The sequence below is a fragment of the Myxocyprinus asiaticus genome, chromosome 13 (assembly GCF_019703515.2).
Source record: "Myxocyprinus asiaticus isolate MX2 ecotype Aquarium Trade chromosome 13, UBuf_Myxa_2, whole genome shotgun sequence".
In the NCBI taxonomy this organism is placed as follows: domain Eukaryota; kingdom Metazoa; phylum Chordata; class Actinopteri; order Cypriniformes; family Catostomidae; genus Myxocyprinus; species Myxocyprinus asiaticus.
The window spans coordinates 32,791,869-32,811,342 of record NC_059356.1 but is presented as its reverse complement, the minus strand read 5'-3'; the positions used below and the strand labels follow the sequence as shown (position 1 = coordinate 32,811,342).

Below are 19,474 nucleotides of genomic sequence, written 5' to 3'. Positions count from 1 at the left end.
CTTGTTTATTGTCACAGCAAGGATGTGTTAAACTATCTCATAGCTTTGAGAGTTTACTTAATTCAAGAGATTTTGTTGTTGTTCCGTTTTTACTTTTTGCGGGTATATGAAATTTCTCAACAGTGTTTTGAATGGTTTGTTCTTGAAATTTACGTAGACTTCATTGACGTTATTAAAGCGCCTCTTATGTGTTACTGACATAGTGCAAACTTAACTGTGACAGATATTAGTACAGTATAGCGTTGTCATTTGCTAAATAATATGGCAAAAGCCGTGTTCTTTTTAGACATATACTACTCTTTTCTCTTTACAAATGAGTGTTCAGTTGACAATAGCAAACCGAAAGTAAGATTGCTAAAAGCAATAGTGGGAGCAGGCATTACCCATACTGACCACTATGGCCTTCACCTGCAGTGCTTTTGAAGACATGGAAATCTAACTTATCAATACAACAAAGTACTGGTTTTCTAACCAAGATGCATATAGTTCTTTTTTAAGCATTAAATTCTAAATCCTGATTCGATCTTTCAGGTGTGAATGACCGACGTGGTGCCTACCACCGCCTTTAGTGAAATAAAGCTCCGCCTGCTCTGCCAAGATGACATAGAAAGAATAAAGGTGCTCTGTGGAGAGTGGTTCCCCATTGAGTGAGTGTTCAGTCCTTTTAAATAGATCCTGTAAATGACAGTTCTATAGCGGCTTGGCTTTTACACACAGTTATTGGTTTGTCATAGGTATCCAGACTCATGGTATCATGACATCACATCAAACAAGAAGTTCTTCTCTCTTGCTGCCACCTTTAGAGGTGGAATTGTGGGGATGATTGTGGCAGAAATAAAAAGCAGAACGAAAGTGCACAAAGAGGTATGAGACCCTTTTGTCTATAACTTAAAGGGATAGTTCACCAAAAATAAAAGTTCTGTAATCATTTACTCACCTTCATGTTGTTCCAAACCGCTATGACTTACTGTCTTCCGTGGAACACAAAAGGAGATTAAAAAGAAAGTCATACGGGTTTGAAATGACATGAGGGTGAGTAAGTGATAACAGAATTTTTCTTTTTGGGTGAGCTATCTCTTAAAGGAATAGTTCACCCAAAAATGGAAATTCTCTCATCATTTACTCACCCTCATGTCATCCCAGATGTGTTTGACTTTCTTTATTCTGCAGAACACAAACAAAGATTTTTACAAGAATATCTCAGCTCTGTAGGTCCATACAATGCAAGTGAATGGTGATCAGACCTTTAAAGCTCCTAAAAGCACAGACAGACAGCATAAAAGTAATCCATATGACTCCAGTGGTTAAATTACTGTCTGCTAAAGTGATACAATCGTCCTTTTCACTTTAATTGTTTGCTTCCGGTTGCTCTACATTGCGCGTTTATGAAAAGACCGAATACATGCAGCCACTTGCATGATGTAAGCGTGCTGGCATTTTCAAATGAAAGCAAAACCAATGAAACTTGTGAACAGCGCTCTGTTGTAGATAAACTCACGTGAACACGCCAGAGTGTCTGTGTCATGCGAGAGGCTGCGTGTACTCTGTTCTCTCATGAACGCGCAAGTAAACAATTATCTAAAGACAATTATTTAAACAATTATAGTGAAAAGGACTTAAATATTGATCTGTTCTCACCAAAAGCAATCGTATCGCTTTAGAAGACATTAATTTATCCGTCGTATGGATTGCTTTAACTATGACTGTCTGTGCTTTTTGGACTTGCATTGTATGACCAACAGAGCTGAAATATACTTAAAATTTTCGCTTGTGTTCTGCAGAAGAAAGAAAGTCATACACATCTGGGATGGCATGAGGGTTAGTAAATGATGTGAGAATTTTAATTTTTGGGTGAACTATTCCTTTAAATAAACACCTTGTGATAAATGATTTGCATTGCCTATGTGTGTCTCTTTGTATTACCTTGAGCTGAAGAAAGATATTAAATATAAATATACTGTATAATGAGAGAATGGCACAACAAGAAAACTTATATTCGAGAATTAAAGAATACTTGCTATATAATTCTAAATTGGCACAATACCTTGTATGATCACCAAATTTTACGGAAGTCCTCAATATACGTATAGGGCTGGTTGGTCAGACGGTAGATAGTTGTGCAATGGTAGAATATTGTCAATCGTTTTTTATACCATTTGTAACACTGTAGCTAAATCCATGTTGCTGTCAGTGGGCAGGACTGCTTTACTTTAATACATGTGAAACTTGGCAAAGAAAAATAAATTATATAGAGCAGGTCACCATAAACAAGTCAAAGTGGAATAACTTGTTATTCAAATTAGTGTGACTTTTGTCAAATTCTGTGGATTAAAACAAAACATGTGTGACAGAGCAGAAAACTCTTCAAAATGTATTCTGCAATCTAAAGATAAAGCTTGCTAAGAGGTATTTGAGAGCCAAAAGATGTGCTCTCCATCCAGCAGTCCGTTTAACACCATGTCCTTATCAGATGTAATGCAATAAGATTCCATCCACAAGCAATTTGTCTTTCAACACTGAATGTTAAACTGCTGCACGACATGGCACAATCACAGCCAGTCAGAACTTATTTGATTTTTCCATGTACAATTATGAGGTGCAGAATTTTGGACCATTGAATGCTCACATTGAGTGAGGCTACAGAGACGAAAGATTTAAAACCAAATTACTGACATAATGTGGTGTCGTTTGTCGTGGTTGTGACTGTTTAGGACAAAACACTTGTTTTGTTATTAAAGACACAAATGTTCATTAAACTTCTTTTTAGTAAAAATGTCTGTGACTTCACAGGCAGCGTTTGTGTATGAAGATACCTCTTAGGGAAACTGGTTTCAGACAGACTTCCAAGGCACCATAAAGTCACATCTGATGATCTAGAACAAATTCAAGTGAGCTTGAAAGATGACCAAGCACAAATCCAAAAACCAACCAGATGAGGGCCTCTTAGTGGACAGAATGTCATAATGATTTAGGACGGTCCTTGCAGAATCTCTCACCTCCGTATCTGTCTTTGAAGGCACTTTTACATTGAAGTACATTACATTGGCAAAGCATTTAATTTACTGTATTATCCAGTAATAGTCACTGCCATATAGATTTTTTTTAAAACAAACAATGTTTTATTGAATTTCAAGCAAAAATAATGATTGTGATATACTGTAATCCCTTTTAATGAAAACTACAGTTGAAGTCAGAAGTTTACATACATTTTTTTAACCACCCCACAGATTTCAAATTAATAAACTATAGTTTTGGCAAGTCATTTAGGTCATCTACTTTGTGCATGACATGAGTAATTTTTCCAACAACTGTTTACAGACAGATGCTTTACTTTTAATTGACTACATCACAATTCCTGTGGGTCAGAAGTTTAAATGCACTAAGTTAACTGTGCCTTTAAGCAGCTTGGAAAATTCCAGATTATGTCAAGCTTCTGATAGGCTAATTGGAGTACCTGTGGATGTATTTTAAAGCCTACCTTCAAACTCAGTGCCTCTATGCTTGACATCATGGGAAAATCAAAAGAAATCAGTCAAGACCTCTGAAAAAAAATTGTGGACCTCCACAAGTCTGGTTCATCCTTGGGAGCAATTTCCAAACGCCTGAAGGTACCACGTTCATCTGTACCAACAATAGTACGTAAGTGTAAACACCATGGGACCACGCAGCCATCATACTGCTCAGGAAAAAGACGCATTCTGTCTCCTAGAGATGAACATAGTTTGGTGCGAAAAGTGCAAATCAATCCCAGAACAACAGCAAAGGACCTTGTGAAGATGCTGGAGGAAACAAGTAGACAAGTATCAATATCCACAGTAAAACAAGTCCTATATCAACATAACCTGAAAGGCTGCTCTGCAAGGAAGAACTCTGTATAATGTATATTGTATGTAATTGTTTTGTATACAGTCTTCTTATTTTGTGTATACTGTATATTGTATATTATTAGTTGTATATTGTGTTGTGTAACAAGATGTGTAAACTGTGTTATGTGTAAATCAGATGTTTATTGTAATTGTCATACTGCTATGTTGTTTGGAACCACATCCAAGACTTTCACCCACTGTTGCACTTGTATATATGGCTGAGTGACAATAAAGGGATTTGATTTTGATTTGATTCGATTGAAGAAGCCACTGCTCCAAAACCGCCATTTTAAAGCCAGACTATAGATTGCAAGTGCACATGGGGACAAAGATCGTACTTTTTGGAGAAATTTCCTCTGGTCTGATGAAACAAAAATTTAACCGTTTGGCCATAATGACCATCATTATGTTTGGAGAAAAAGGGTGAGGTTTGTAAACTGTAGAACACCATCCCAACCGTAAAGCATGGGGGTGGCAGCATCATGTTGTGGGGGTGCTTTGCTGCTGGAGGGACTAGTGCACTTCACAAAATAGATGGCATCATGAGGAAGGAAAATTTTGTTGATTTATTGAAGCAACATCTCAAGACATCAGCCAGGAAGTTAAAGCTTGGTAGCAAATGGGTCTTCCAAATGGACAATGACCCCGAGCGTACCTCCAAATTAGTGGCAAAATGGCTTAAGGACAACAAAATGAAGGTATTGGAGTGGCCATCACAAAGCCCTGACCTCAATCCGATAGAAAATTTGTGGGCAGAACTGAAAAAGCGTGTGCGAGCAAGGAGGCCTACAGACCTGACTCAGTTACACCAGTTCTGTCTGGAAGAATAGGCCAAAATTCAAGCAACTTATTGTGAGAAGTTTGTGGAAGGCTACCCAAAACGTTTGACCCAAGTTAAACAATTTAAAGGCAATGCTACCAAATACTAACAAAGTGTATGTTGTGGCGGAATGATCCGCCCCTCCGGCTTGTCATCGTCGCCCTCCTCTTAAGGCCAACCTTCAGCCAGGCTCACGACAGGAGTTGAGCGGGAGAGCGAGAAGAGGTGCATAATTAATAAGCCTCGTTTAGTCAGTGGTGAATGAAGCACACCTGATGGGGATAATGCTTCATCACCGCTGTCTTTAAAACGCAGAGCACACCTCTTCTCAGGGAGCCAGCTTCAAATCTCCATGTGTGCACACACTGGCATCCTCGCACGCCCAGGACCAGAGCTGGGAGAGTTCGGCGCTGGACGCGCTGCCGGACCCGTTCTTCGGAACCCCGGATGTGTTAATGAGTCGCCGGGGGTGAACAGCTCACGTTGCCACTGACGGGCTAGATGCCGGGTTGCCTTCCCCTCACGCTTGCCACGGGCCTGGGAAGACAGGCCGCCAGTGATACCGCCGCCCCTCGCGCCGTGGACCTTGGAGGGGAGCGCGAGCGACCGACTGACCCAGCCCGTGCCAGGGCCATCCTATGGACACTACCCCGCCCCTTCATGGAGCCCCGTTCATCACGAGGATGCCAGATTTCCCCCTTTATTATGAACACTATTCCCCCTTGGACACTTTATTACCCCTTTTGGACATTTTAAAGTTTATTATTGTTTCCAATAAATGCCTCTCCGAGGCTTGACGCCACACCCACTGTGTCTGTCTCTTGCTCACCCTGCCACAGTGTAAACTTCTGACCCACTGGGAATGTGATGAAAGAAATAAAAGCTGAAAAAAGTAATTCTCTTTACTATTATTCTGACATTTCACATTCTTAAATTAAAGTAGTGATCCTAACTGACCTAGGACAGGGAAGATTTTCTATGATTAAATGTCAGGAACTGTGAAAAAATTTGTTTAAATGTATTTGGCTAAGGTGTTTGTAAACTTCTGACTTCAACTGTGTATATAAACTCAGCAAAAAAAGAAAGGTCCTCTCACTTTCAACTGCTTTTATTTTCAGAAAACTTAACATGTGTAAATATTTTTATGAACATAAAAAGATTCAACAACTAAGACATAAACTGAACAAGTTTCACAGACATGTGACTAAGAGAAATTGAATAATGTATCCCTGAACAAAGGGGTCAAAATCAAAAGTAACAGTCAGTATCTGGTGTGGCCACCAGCTGCATTAAGTACTGAAGTGCATCTCCTCCTCATGGACTGCACCAGATTTGCCAGTTCTTACTGTGAGATGTTACCCCACTGTTCCACCAAGGCACTTGCAAGCTCCCGGACATTTCTGGGGGGAATGGCCCTAGCCCTCACACTTCGATCCAACAGGTCCTAGACGTGCTCAATAGGATTGAGATCCGGGCTCTCCCTGGCCATAGCAGAACACTGACATTCCTGTCTTGCAGGAAATCACGCACTGAAAGAACAGTATGGCAAGGTGGCATTGTCATGCTGGAGGGTCATGTCAGGGTACCACATGAGGGAGGAGGATGTCTTCCCTGTAACGCACAGCATTGAGATTGCCTGCAATGACAACAAGCTCAGTCCGATGATGCTGTGACACACCGCCCCAGACCATGACGGACCCTCCATCTTTAAATCGATCCTGCTCTAGAGTACAGGCCTTGGTGTAACGCTCATTCCTTCGGCGATAAACGCGAGTCCGACTATCACCCTTGTGAGACAAAACTGTGACTCGTCAGTGAAGAGCACTTTTTGCCAGTCCTGTCTGGTCCAGCGAAGGTGGGTTTGTGCCCATAGGCGAAGTTGTTGCTGGTGTTGTCGGGTAAGGACCTGCCTTACAACAGGCCTACAAATCCTCAGTCCAGCCTCTCTCAGCCTATTGCGGACAGTCTGAGCACTGATGGAGGGATTGTACATTCCTGGTGTAACTCGGGCAGTTGCTGTTGCCATCCTGTACCTGTCCCGCAGGTGTGATATTCGGATGTACCGATCCTGTGCAGGTGTTGTTACACGTGGTCTGCCACTGCAAGGACGATCAGCTGTCCTTTCTGTCTCCCTGTAGCGCTGTCTTAGGCGTCTCACAGTACGGACATTGCAATTTATTGCCCTGGCCACATCTGCAGTCCTCATGCCTCCATGCAGCATGCCTAAGGCACATTCACGCAGATGAGCAGGGACCCTGGGCATCTTTCTTTTGGTGTTCTTCAGAGTCAGTAGAAAGGTCTCTTTAGTGTCCTAAGTTTTTATAACTGTGACCTTAATTGCCTACCGTCTGTAAGCTGTTAGTGTCTTAACGACCGTTCCACAGGTGCATGTTCATTAATTGTTTATGGTTCATTGAACAAGCATGGGAAACATTGTTTAAACCCTTTACAATAAAGATCTGTAAAGTTATTTGGATTTTTACAAAATTATCTTTAAAATACAGTGTCCTGAAAAAGGGACGTTTCTTTTTTGCTGAGTTTATATATTTTAATATGCTTAATGCACACATGAATAAGGAAGGACTGTACTTTGACCTTATTCACACCAGCACCATCTTACATTTTGACGGGAATGACAATAAGGCTGTGAGGAATAGACTAACTTCAGTGGAAGTACTGTCTCTTCAGTGGGGTGTACTGTTGCTTAAAGTGGTTGACGAAAAACTTGAGAATCAATGTGCTGTGGAAAATGAGAAGTGATCCAGGAGCTTTATTCTGTGCATGACTGTAAGTGTATCCCTTACAGCCTCTTTTCATTCATGTGAATTAGGTCTATTGTAAAATATTGACAATAAACAAGGTTTACATTACCTTTATAGGCTCACAAATTGTATTTTGGATGAGAAATGAACACATAATACATTGGGAATTATAGAAGTTATATATCAGTGTATTATTGAATACATTTATAATAGAACAAAATCCATAATCAATGCATTTAATTTTTATTGTCAGGTCAGTGCATTTTTACATGCTCAGTATGTTGAAATAGAAATTATGTTAATTATAATTATTTTGTTTTTAGAAGGATGGTTCACCAAGTCATCATTTACCAACCCTTATGTTGTTCCAAACCTATATGACTTTCTTTTATTCATGAAAACAAACAATGGTGATGTTAGGCAGAATGTTAGCCTCAGTCACGATTTACTTTCATAGTATGGAAAAAGATGCAATGAAAGTGAATGGTGACATTCTGTGAAGGATCTTGTCATATGGGTTTGTGAGGGGTGAGTGAGAAAATGGGTGAACTAAAATTAATTTTTGGGTGAACGATCCCTTTAAGTAGAAGTATAGCATGTTATTTCAGATAACCACTGTCTATAATGCTACCTCAGCGTGCATTTCTCTCCACCAGGATGGAGACATCTTGGCCTCCAGCTTTCCTGTTGACACTCAAGTTGCGTACATCCTGAGTTTAGGAGTCGTGAAGGAGTTTCGTAAACATGGAATAGGTGAGAGGTGAAGTTTGTGTGAAGTTGGGTAACGTTTGGGAAATAATTCTGCCGTAGCAGATGCTTCCCTTCATAAAAGCCTGAACTGTATTATTCAAACAGTTTGGAAGGTCACCCATCTCTCTCTCTCTATTCAGGCTCTCTGTTGTTAGACAGTTTAAAGGAGCACATCTCCACCACGGCACAGGACCATTGTAAAGCCATCTACCTGCATGTGCTCACCACCAATAACACTGCAATTCACTTCTATGAGAACAGAGACTTTAAACAACACCACTATTTACCGTATTATTACTCTATACGAGGAGTGCTGAAGGATGGGTTCACATATGTCCTCTACCTCAATGGAGGACATCCACCATGGACTATCTTATATCCTTTTGTTAATCTCACGTTCTTGTGTCAATTTGTATGTCATCATTTACTCATACTCATGTTGTTCCAAGGACGAAAGGAGATATTAGGCAGAATGTTATCCTCAGTCACCATTCACTCTCATCGTATGGAAAAAAAACATCTTTTGTGTTCCAAGGAAGAAAGGAAGTCATGCAGGTTTGGATCAAAGCCAAGTAATATAGCTTAATAGCCTAATTCTAGGTTATTTAAGATTGCCAAGCAACGTAGCAACATGGTGCATTAATACAGGCTGTGTCCGAAACCTAAGGCCGCCTAGTCAGTCAATGACTTCACAGGGAGTGTTTGTGTATAAATGTACCTCTTATGTAAACGGGTTTAAGACAGGCTTCTAAGGCACCATAATGTCTTGACTTATTATCTAGAACAAATTCAGGTGAGCAAGCAAACATTTAGTGATTACAGTGAATTATTGTAAGAATAGAATTGCCTTTTTGAAAGAGACATCATTTGTTTTTACCTCTAGAATGTGCATTAGATTGACCAGCCTGAAATGTGTTATGAAATATGTTATTGAAAATGTAATGTTAAAAAGCAGTTTGGGGGATTTAGGTCTTTCTCCATTAAATTAACTAGGAGCTGCACTTGCCTACTATGCTGACAGATGGGAGCTGTGTGGACCCACTTTTAAGGGGATGTTGGTACAACAAAGTTACCCTGTTATAATTTTTATAATTGTGGTTTTGAACTTGTACCATACCTGTTACTGTACCGTATGTGTTCCTTGACTTGCTCAGCACTGATTATATTCATCATATAGGTTCGGCACTGGCCAGTCTGAGCCCATGCTCTATTCCTCAGAGAATTTACCGGCAAGCACAGAATCTCCTGCGCAGCTTTCTGCCATGGTCAAGCATCTCTTCCAAGAGTGGCATTGAGTACAGCAGAACCATGTGAGGATCATCAGGCCTAACAGCGCAGGGTAAGCCTGACTCATCCATCTCTCGTGGCTTTTCATAATAAACCTCTGTGTCTAGAGATCACCACTTTCCACCGTGAAATGTTTTCATTTTTATGGTCTTATGTTTTCTTATTTATCAGGTGGAAGAGAATGATTTGTCTGTGTCACACCGTCACTTATCAAGCTTGGATTGTGAAGACTGACAATGGATCTCTCTGGTCTCGAGCAGTGTATTATATTTGTACAATATATATACTTTAATATATGCATTGTCATTAGTAGATTGCCCTCTTATTTTAAACTCTCCACTTCATGCTTGTAATTCTGCAGCTGTGTAGAAATATGTTTTTTAATATAAATAGATTTTTTTTAATGTGTGCCTGTTCTGTTCAGAGGATTATTGGGTTAAAGATGGTAGAAGTATCTCCTTCAAGATGCACACTTTTTGATCTAGTCACTTTCATGAATGTGCTCTAGTGTTTTGTTTGTGCATTAACACATTGACGCACAGCATATACAGTATTTACAACCCCCCAGTTTTAAGTATGCAATGTTTAAAGTGATTGTTTTAATCGAGGCAATGAATGTAGTGTTGCAATGAAGGGAAAAAGGCTAGCATTTTATAAAACGCTCCACCTCACTAAATGTGTATTGTTCATGTCAAATTTAAACGTGAACAGTCCTTTTAAATTTGGAAATGTTTTATTAGCTAGAGCACTACATCCTGTCACTCCAAGCAGTATACTTTTTTTCTTTTGAAGTGCAAATAGGTGAATGTATTGGAGGGAAGTGTTTGAATATACAGGTGCATCTCAATAAATTAGAATGTCGTGGAAAAGTTCATTTATTTCAGTAATTCAACTCAAATTGTGAAACTCGTGTATTAAATAAATTCAATGCACACAGACTGAAGTAGTTTAAGTCTTTGGTTCTTTTAATTGTGATGATTTTGGCTCACATTTAACAAAAACCCACCAATTCACTATCTCAAAAAATTAGAATACATCATAAGACCAATAAAAAAATTTTTTTAGTGAATTGTTGGCCTTCTGGAAAGTATGTTCATTTACTGTATATGTACTCAATACTTGGTAGGGGCTCCTTTTGCTTTAATTACTGCCTCAATTTGGCGTGGCATGGAGGTGATCAGTTTGTGGCACTGCCGAGGTGGTATGGAAGCCCAGGTTTCTTTGACAGTGGCCTTCAGCTCATCTGCATTTTTTGGTCTCTTGTTTCTCATTTTCCTCTTGAAATACCCCATAGATTCTCTATGGGGTTCAGGTCTGGTGAGTTTGCTGGCCAGTCAAGCACACCAACACCATGGTCATTTAACCAACTTTTGGTGCTTTTGGCAGTGTGGGCAGGTGCCAAATCCTGCTGGAAAATGAAATCAGCATCTTTAAAAAGCTGGTCAGCAGAAGGAAGCATGAAGTGCTCCAAAATTTCTTGGTAAACGGGTGCAGTGACTTTGGTTTTCAAAAAACACAATGGACCAACACCAGCAGATGACATTGCACCCCAAATCATCACAGACTGTGGAAACTTAACACTGGACTTCAAGCAACTTGGGCTATGAGCTTCTCCATCCTTCCTCCAGATTCTAGGACCTTGGTTTCCAAATGAAATACAAAACTTGCTCTCATCTGAAAAGAGGACTTTGGACCACTGGGCCACAGTCCAGTTCTTCTTCTCCTTAGCCCAGGTAAGACACCTCTGACGTTGTCTGTGGTTCAGGAGTGGCTTAACAAGAGGAATACGACAACTGTAGCCAAATTCCTTGCTCTTGATGCCTTGACACCAACCTCAGTCCATTCCTTGTGAAGTTCACCCAAATTCTTGAATTGATTTTGCTTGACAATCCTCATAAGGCTGCGATTCTCTCGGTTGGTTGTGTATCTTTTTCTGCCACACTTTTTCCTTCCACTCAACTTTCTGTTAACATGCTTGGATACAGCACTCTGTGAACAGCCAGCTTCTTTGGCAATGAATGTTTGTGGCTTACCCTCCTTGTGAAGGGTGTCAATGATTGTCTTCTGGAAAACTGTCAGATCAGCAGTCTTCCCCATGATTGTGTAGCCTAGTGAACCAAACTGAGAGACCATTTTGAAGGCTCAGGAAACCTTTGCAGGTGTTTTGAGTTGATTAGCTGATTGGCATGTCACCATATTCTAATTTTTTGAGATAGTGAATTGGTGGGTTTTTGTTAAATGTGAGCCAATATCATCACAATTAAAAGAACCAAAGACTTAAACTACTTCAGTCTGTGTGCATTGAATTTATTTAATACACGAGTTTCACAATTTGAGTTGAATTACTGAAATAAATGAACTTTTCCACGACATTCTAATTTATTGAGATGCACCTGTAGTTATGTTGATGTGAATCAGGGATTTAAATACAAAATAAAATTATTTGAGAAACCAGCTACTGCATTATGCAACTTTGCTGTATCAAAGATGACCAAGGTTCTGCAATGTTAAGTCTGAGTATATTTCTGTTCGGTTTGTGACTGTCCTTTCGTGATATCATTGACAAGACAAAGGCACATGAGTCTGATGGTGAAAGACATATTTTCTGTTGATTACATAGAGGGATCTGTTGTCTTTTTTTGTGCTGTCATATATATTTGTGTTTCTTGGATATGAAACATGTTTCTTCCTTTTCAAAAGTTTTCAAAAGACTTTTTTTTATTTTTTTATTTGCCATGATACACATGTATGAGTAATCATTTTAAACAAGTTACTGATGTAAGTAATGGAGCCAATATCACCTCTGTAGTGTGAGACTGTGTGTAAGTTCTCCATAATTATTCTGCAATACCTTTTAAATAGGTTACATTGTTTTGAGAATTGGTGCATTGAAATGTTTTACATGTCAAGTTTTTATTGGGTTGATTGTAAGGATTTAAATAGAGGGAAAGCAGTTCAGATTTTTTGCTCTTATAATGAAAACCCTTCTTTTCCTTTTAATTTTCCAAATGTGTAGATATACTTCCTAACCCACGAAAATATGTCTAGAGATACTGAAAGCAACAAGGACGTTTCACCACTGTCACAAGTTCCCAATAGTGCAGTGGCACCCTCTAGTGTTCAATGAGAGAATGCAAAACCAGAGGTGATGTTTTTTGTTGTACACTAATTTTATTTGGTGTAATGTATTAAGCTTTGATAGTTTATCTCTTTGCATCCATGCATTTGTCTGTCAATTATTTATAAATGGATTATTATTCATTCGTCCATATATGCTTAAAAAGCATTGTGAGATGACCTATAGGGAAGAAAGGAATAAAAAATAAACCAAGATTAAGAAATAATTTCTTTGCATAGTATTGTGTTCAATTTGTATCTCAGTTTTCAAATGTTCCTACACAATATTGGAGGTTTTACGGTAATTGTCATTTAATGACGTAGTTTGGCTGGCTTCGGTTTAGTCACGCCTCTTAGGACCATCATTCACAGAGAGAGGAGAGAGGACCAGAGAACGCCGAAGAACTACTCTGCAACAGTGGCTGATTTTGAATGTTCTCTGTCTCAAAACAATAGTTCTTTGTATCTACGTTTTTTTGTCTTTTAGTTGCTGCACATTTACAAACGGTAAGTCATGGTTTTTGGTTGTTTTTAAAAACTTGCACTCAAACGAAGTGACTCCGTTTTTTATGAAAGTGAAAGAAAAGCGTATTCAACATGTTCATGAACTATTCAAAAGATCGATGAATCGAATTCATCTGGATTATCTGGAACTCTAATAGATCATTATCTTTTAAAGTGTTAATCTGTGCATCTTTGCTCGATCGTAGGCGGGGTCCTTCTCTCTACTGCTATAACATTTTGAATGTGTAACTTTAAAAGTTTTGAAAATGAACATATGGATGTGTTTTAAATGAGACATTAAAGAAACTCTGCAAATGGGTGTTAATGAAATGGTTTGAGGCATAAAGAGTAAATTGAGCTTGTCAAGGGAGGGGTCAAAGCTCAGCAAAGTGACAATACCAGTAAATATTTGCCACAGTTCTAGGAAATGTACAGGAAAGAGGTGTTAACGTGTAACAAAGGTGTTTTGATAGTGGGGTGTAAATATGATCCGGATTAATTTGCCATGAAAGTCTATTGCTGACTCACATTGAGAGGGGGTAAAATCTTTCTGCCACGGAGACCTGCCACTGCCACCGGCAGCTCTCGCTCGACCCGCCACCACCACAGGCAGCTCTCGCTCGACCCGCCACCGCCACAGGCAGCTCTCGTCACAGGCAGCTCTCGCTCGACCTGTCACCGTCACAGGCAGCTCTCGCTCGACCCGTCACCGCCATAGGCAGCTCTCGGGCAGCTCTCGCTCGACCCGCCACCGCCACAGGCAGCTCTCGCTCGACCCGCCACAGGCAGCTCTCTCTCGACCCGCCACAGGCAGCTCTTGCTCGACCTCGATTTTTCAATGTGTGGTTTTCCTATGCTTCAAACACCTAATGGATAAAATGGATTAAAATAAAAACTTTGGTGAGTGACAATTCACGTAACGAGATTTGGAATTAGTTTGGGGTTTGCCTGATGAGACTGGTGTCGTGCTGAATGTTGACTCCCTATATCCATATGTTTAGAGGTAGGTGTAGGAATGGGCTTTAGCGGTAAGGAACAATGATGGTTAGGGGTGGGTGTAGGGATAAGAGCCAATCAGGTAGCGGGAAATCAGAATTTGGTGGAGAGTCAAATTTAGGTATAACACCAGGTAAACCCATCTGCCGTGAATGCCTACAAAGATTTTAAGCCAAAGGGGGAAACAATGGCAACCGTATTAAACACCTTCGGACACGTCCCACTGCTGCTTAAGAATACACACGGGTTAGTGGCACTTAATTTACCTTAAATGTTTTATCTTATCATTTACAGATTTACGATTTCTCTGAAAAAACGAACGTTGCACTTGTTTATTTTTTCCAGTTACAAATGTATGGTGGCGGTAACTTTGCACTTTTGATCAGAGCTACGTTTCCCAAAAGCATAGTAATCCTAAACAGATCGTAGAAACCACTGGCACTAATGGTCTCTTTGATCAACTTAAGCTTGCAATGCTTTTGGGAAGTGCAGCCCAGAACGGTTTTATCACGTCCCTGAGGCGTGCGATCAAACTGGTGTGTGTAATGAACACAATCTGCATTCGCGCTGCTGTTTACCAAGAGTCCGGGGCTGAAGCGGCTGTAATAATGAAACAGTTTCTCAAAACAGTCTTTTCAACATTACAATATCTGTATTTTTATGTTACCAACATTCAAATAATCACAGAAAAAATGGAATAAATGTTTATAGCCGTTGCCGTTTGAACTGGCTGTTTTGATACAGTGAAGTTATTATTATTTTTTATTTATTTTTTTACATCAAACTAAGATTGTATTAGGTGACAACTTAGTCCATTGACTGCGGTCAAGGCAGCTGCGGTTTGGAATTTCACAAGCTGTGTCTCGTTTCGAAGGCTACATGCTAGGTAGGATACGTCCTTTGAAGGCTGCAGTATACCGAGCGTCCTCGTTTAAACGAGAGGGCCTCTGTAGGACAAACGGAAACGGAACGTAACATGGTTGCTCTGACAGCACGCCACTCTAACAAGCGCGAGCGCTTTGAGTGAGAAGGGAACAAAGTTCCTTTGGAAGGGAATGTATGAGGTAAATTTTAGGAGAGTTATAATGATGTAAGGAGAAAAGAAAATGGATTTTACAGGTGTACCTTTAGTCTAATACTTTATTTTAATTATATATTAATATAATTATACATATTATATACTCTGCACCCATCTACTGAGGTACTTCAATTTGGGAATTAACATTGCTTGCATGTGAACATCATATTTACGGGCAAATTGGCGTTATTTATTTATTTTTTTTTAGACATTTCGGTTGACGCAAAGAATTGTGGGTCGTGAGTTCCCACGAAGGATACACCTCATGCATCTCCGAATTCCCGTGAAAGTAGGTCGCATTCGAAGGCTGCATTCTTAGTGTCCTACTCGCTTTTCTGAAACGAGACAGCCTCGATGACGTATGCGTCCGACAAATGCGACCTCCGGAGGACGCAGCCACAGTCAAGCCAGCAGGAACTAAAATGTAAAAGAGCGCCTATTAGTAGAATTACGGTAACTTGCGGGCGGAACAGAAAGACGTGCTTTCTGACTCTAATTCCACTGAATTAGCGAATCTTAACACAATAACAGGACAACATGTTTTATATGTTTGTGAGGTGTTGGTGTTTAATTATGTTTACACTTCGTATTTTCTGTACTTTATGTAATGTAAAGATGTATGTGAAAGGTGAATACTTTATTTGAAGTCTTCTATCTTTTTGAATAGGATATGCATTATACTTAGTTTATTGCATTAACATCAGATAATATAATCAATTAAGCATTTTTATCAAGGATCTCTCATTGTATGTGTCATTAATTTCATTTCTTTATATTAACTCACTGAACTGTATAATATTTGAGAAAAAAAATCTTTATTTCAAAGAAAAACAAATTAATTATTGCAGAGCACCATTCATGGGTGGTGCTATAGCCAGAATAAAGAAATTGATTTATTTTCAAAATATTGTCTCTTGATTTTTCAGTCATGAAAAAGATTTCAAATAGTAAAAAAAAACAAAAACCAATATATATATATATATATATATATATATATATATATATATATATATTTTTTTTTTTTTTTAAATAAAATTGAAAAGGCATCACTCTACAACCTAACCTTCTATTAAATAAAACAAAATGGTTTGACTCTATTGTTTGCCTTTTTTTTTTTTTTTTTTTTTGGGGTAAATATATTTGAATTTGCCAATTCTCCGGTCAAACATTAGTGTAAGTTCTAACAAGTGTGCAAAAAAGCAAAACAAAATAAGTAATTCATAATATAAATTGTAATTCATCATTTAAATTATTTTCAAAAGAAAGTTTGTTCCTTGATTTCATATCATTGGTGTTATCAATGTTAAAAACTTGTAATTTGAAAGTACAAAAAGTTGTAAAAAAGCATTTACAAGGTCAAAGTTCAGAGGAAGAAGCCTTTTTCTGTAGAAACTTGGAGTAGGATGTGTCAAATCCCCACGAGGCTGAGGATTTAGATTTTTCTAACTTGAAGGCTTGTGGAAAGGTGGATACAAGTATAAAAATAAATTCCCATTTCTTGTGAGGGACATCCCACACCATCTAAGCCCTGAACATGAAGCCTATTTACTCTGGAAATGTGGAGTAGGATGCATCCAATGTTAACAAAAGGCTAAACATTTATTAAAATGTTTCTCAAATTCAGAGACCTGAGGAAAGGTGAATTCAAATAAGTAGAAAAATGAATTCCCATTTCTTGCAAGGGACCTCCCACACTTACAACACTCTCTATATGAAACATATTTACGGTGTAATTTTTTAAAATTAAAATGCATCCAAAGTCACCACAAGGCACGAAGATGTGATTTGTCTCAACTTCAGGGATCGGTGGAAAGGTGAAATCAAATAAGCAGAAAGAATGAATGCCCATTTCTTGCAAGGGATCTCCCACACTATCTATACCAGTGGTTTTCAACCTTTTTTTGATGAACGCCCCCCTACTTCATTCCCTTACCCCAGCGAAGACAGAAACTAATAAGTGATATTGTAAATATATTTTACATTTGCCTTTTTGAAAATTTTAATTTATTATTGATATTTATAGTTTTAACAGTGGTATTTGTAACAAGACCATAGTAAACATATGGAAGCATGGATCTTCACTACCATGGTTAGATGTAACATGGTTTCTATAAAACAAACTGGAATTTTTGTAATTATAAACAGTAGACCAACTCTAAACACAAGTAAAAACAATAAATACAAAATGTATATTTAAGTTGTAACAAAAAATAATTATATTCCTCACTCTCCTAATGTAGCCTATGACAAATTTAATAGAGCTGAATAATGATATGATAATATTTATTATTAATATAGTTCTGCCTAAAGTACAGTTAGTGTTACTATAGAAAATTCAAGGGTGGTGATGTAGAATTCTGTGCCAAATTCAAATGGTTTCCACTTCTCACGCCTTCTCACTGATTCTCACAAAGCTAGGAGTTTAAGAGCTCGAGCTTTAAGAGCTTTGCACTCGCGCTGCTCTGTCCATCCAGACGTATCCATCTACAGATCCATACAGGTGCATTAGCCAAGGTTGTGTCTCTGCCTGTGTATTTGACGCTGCTAAACCTGATATTTCAGATGCGTCACTAGACTTCAAAATCAGATGAACTGTGGTACAAATGCATACTAACCTGTATAATTGAGAACCAACTGATATAATCCAAGTCTAGATAAACGTTTTAATGCACAGAGGAACTTGACCATAGATTTGATTATTATGCGTGATAAACGCCCCCCATTTGTAACCTAACGCCCCCCACTCTACTAATTTGCTCTCAGCGCCCCCTGGCATCGTTTGAATGCCCCCTGGGGGGGCGGTACTGCCCCCGTTCAGAACCCCTGATCTATACCCTCAATATGAAGCATATTTACTGTGTCAATTTGTAGTAAAATGTGTCCAGATTCACCGCAAGGCACAAAGACGTTGGGATTTTTCTCAAATACAGAGACCTGTGGAAAGGTGAATTCAAATAAGTACAAAAAAGAAATGCCCTTTTCTTGCAAGAGACCTCTAATACTATCTAAACCCTCAATATGAAGTATATTTGCTGTAGCAATTTTTAATAAAATGCGTCCAAAATTACCACATGGCACAAGAAGGTTGGAATTTAAATGAAAGTAATAAGTGAGTAATGATGAATGAACACAACGTCCCCCAAGAGGCAGCCCAGCACAATGCAAAGTAAAACCACTTTTGCTACGCTAGTGATATTACTAGATTCTTCATGTTATGTGTGTGTACGGGTACATGAATTTGTACATAATATTTTTTTAGAAGCGCAATTAAGTTTTTATGAGTGAAACTGTAATGAAGACAAATTCACTGAGTGTGCCTTTAAGTAAATACTCAGAGATATTTAATTTGCCTGTTTTTTTGTGTAAAGGTTACATTCACCAATTATACAATATACTGTATTATATATGATGAATTTAGCAAAGAAAGCTCATATTTATTGTCCCCTTTCAGCATGGTCTCAATCAAGCCTGACAGTTCTAGAAAAGGCTCAATTGAAGCCAACCAAATGTTGTAATACTCTGACATGTCTCATGTTCACTGACACACCAAAGAGTAAAGCAAAAGACAATAGACAACAAAGTACCTGGAATGAGCAATTTTGGAATTTTGTGTTACTTCTTATGTCACTGCCACCTTACAATTAATAAATTATGCATTTTTACATTATTATGTGTGAACAGAAACTGTTGTAAGACCATCTGAAGTGTTTTTTCTTGACTGTATGCATTTACTTTTAAATATGCATGCATGCACTTTAAACACTTCTATGTGAAATACTTGACCATTCAATATGATAAGACTCTGACTTCAATGTTTCCAAATAAAATAAAAATCCCCTACATATGCTATTAATATTATTAAACAAGTTTTTAAGTTATGATGTTTATACAAATAATGTGAATAATAATTGTTAATGTTATTATGATTATAATTATACATTATTATTATTATTGTTATCATGTACTGATCACGCAGGAATGATACTTTGTTGAAGTGTACATGACCATTTACTGCAAATAAAGCGATAATAATTCTAGTTGCATGTGAACAGTGGACTGTGCAGTGACATCAATTTACACAAAGCAGTAAAAATGTGAAGAACATGTAGAACACAGTTCAGTACGTGACTCACCTACTGTCAGTGAAATAAAAAACCCTGCAGGTTAATGTAATAGTGTAAAGCATATTACAGTTACTGTGGTTTTCTTGTATAAGGGTTTGAATTGTACACAAAACTGTAAAGACTTGAGACTTGGCTGGAGTTGTTACACAGCTTCCGTTATTGTCATACTA

The 19,474-nt window shown here is 38.5% G+C and overlaps 2 protein-coding genes across 4 annotated transcripts in view; both read left to right on the top strand.

Annotated features, from left to right (window-relative positions):
• LOC127450113 (N-alpha-acetyltransferase 60) overlaps positions 1-19,474 on the top strand; it is a 436,968-nt gene that overhangs the window by 399 nt on the left and 417,095 nt on the right. For 2 of the 3 annotated variants that reach the window (XM_051713913.1, XM_051713912.1), the window contains exons 2-7: positions 532-647; positions 735-864; positions 8,105-8,201; positions 8,339-8,573; positions 9,356-9,537; positions 9,657-11,741. In XM_051713913.1, the coding sequence (XP_051569873.1) occupies positions 538-647; positions 735-864; positions 8,105-8,201; positions 8,339-8,573; positions 9,356-9,512 (729 nt within the window). In that variant the 5' untranslated portion in view covers positions 532-537 and the 3' untranslated portion in view covers positions 9,513-9,537; positions 9,657-11,741. Of the gene's footprint in view, positions 1-531; positions 648-734; positions 865-8,104; positions 8,202-8,338; positions 8,574-9,355; positions 9,538-9,656; positions 11,742-19,474 lie in introns of those variants that run through there. The other variant, XR_007898912.1, reaches the window with a different exon arrangement.
• Positions 12,965-19,474, top strand: part of LOC127450118 (calcium-regulated heat stable protein 1-like) — a 32,361-nt gene continuing 25,851 nt past the window's right edge. Inside the window, exon 1 of the mRNA XM_051713921.1 lies at positions 12,965-13,109. The gene's annotated coding sequence lies outside the window, so the exon portion shown is untranslated. The remainder of the gene's footprint in view (positions 13,110-19,474) is intronic.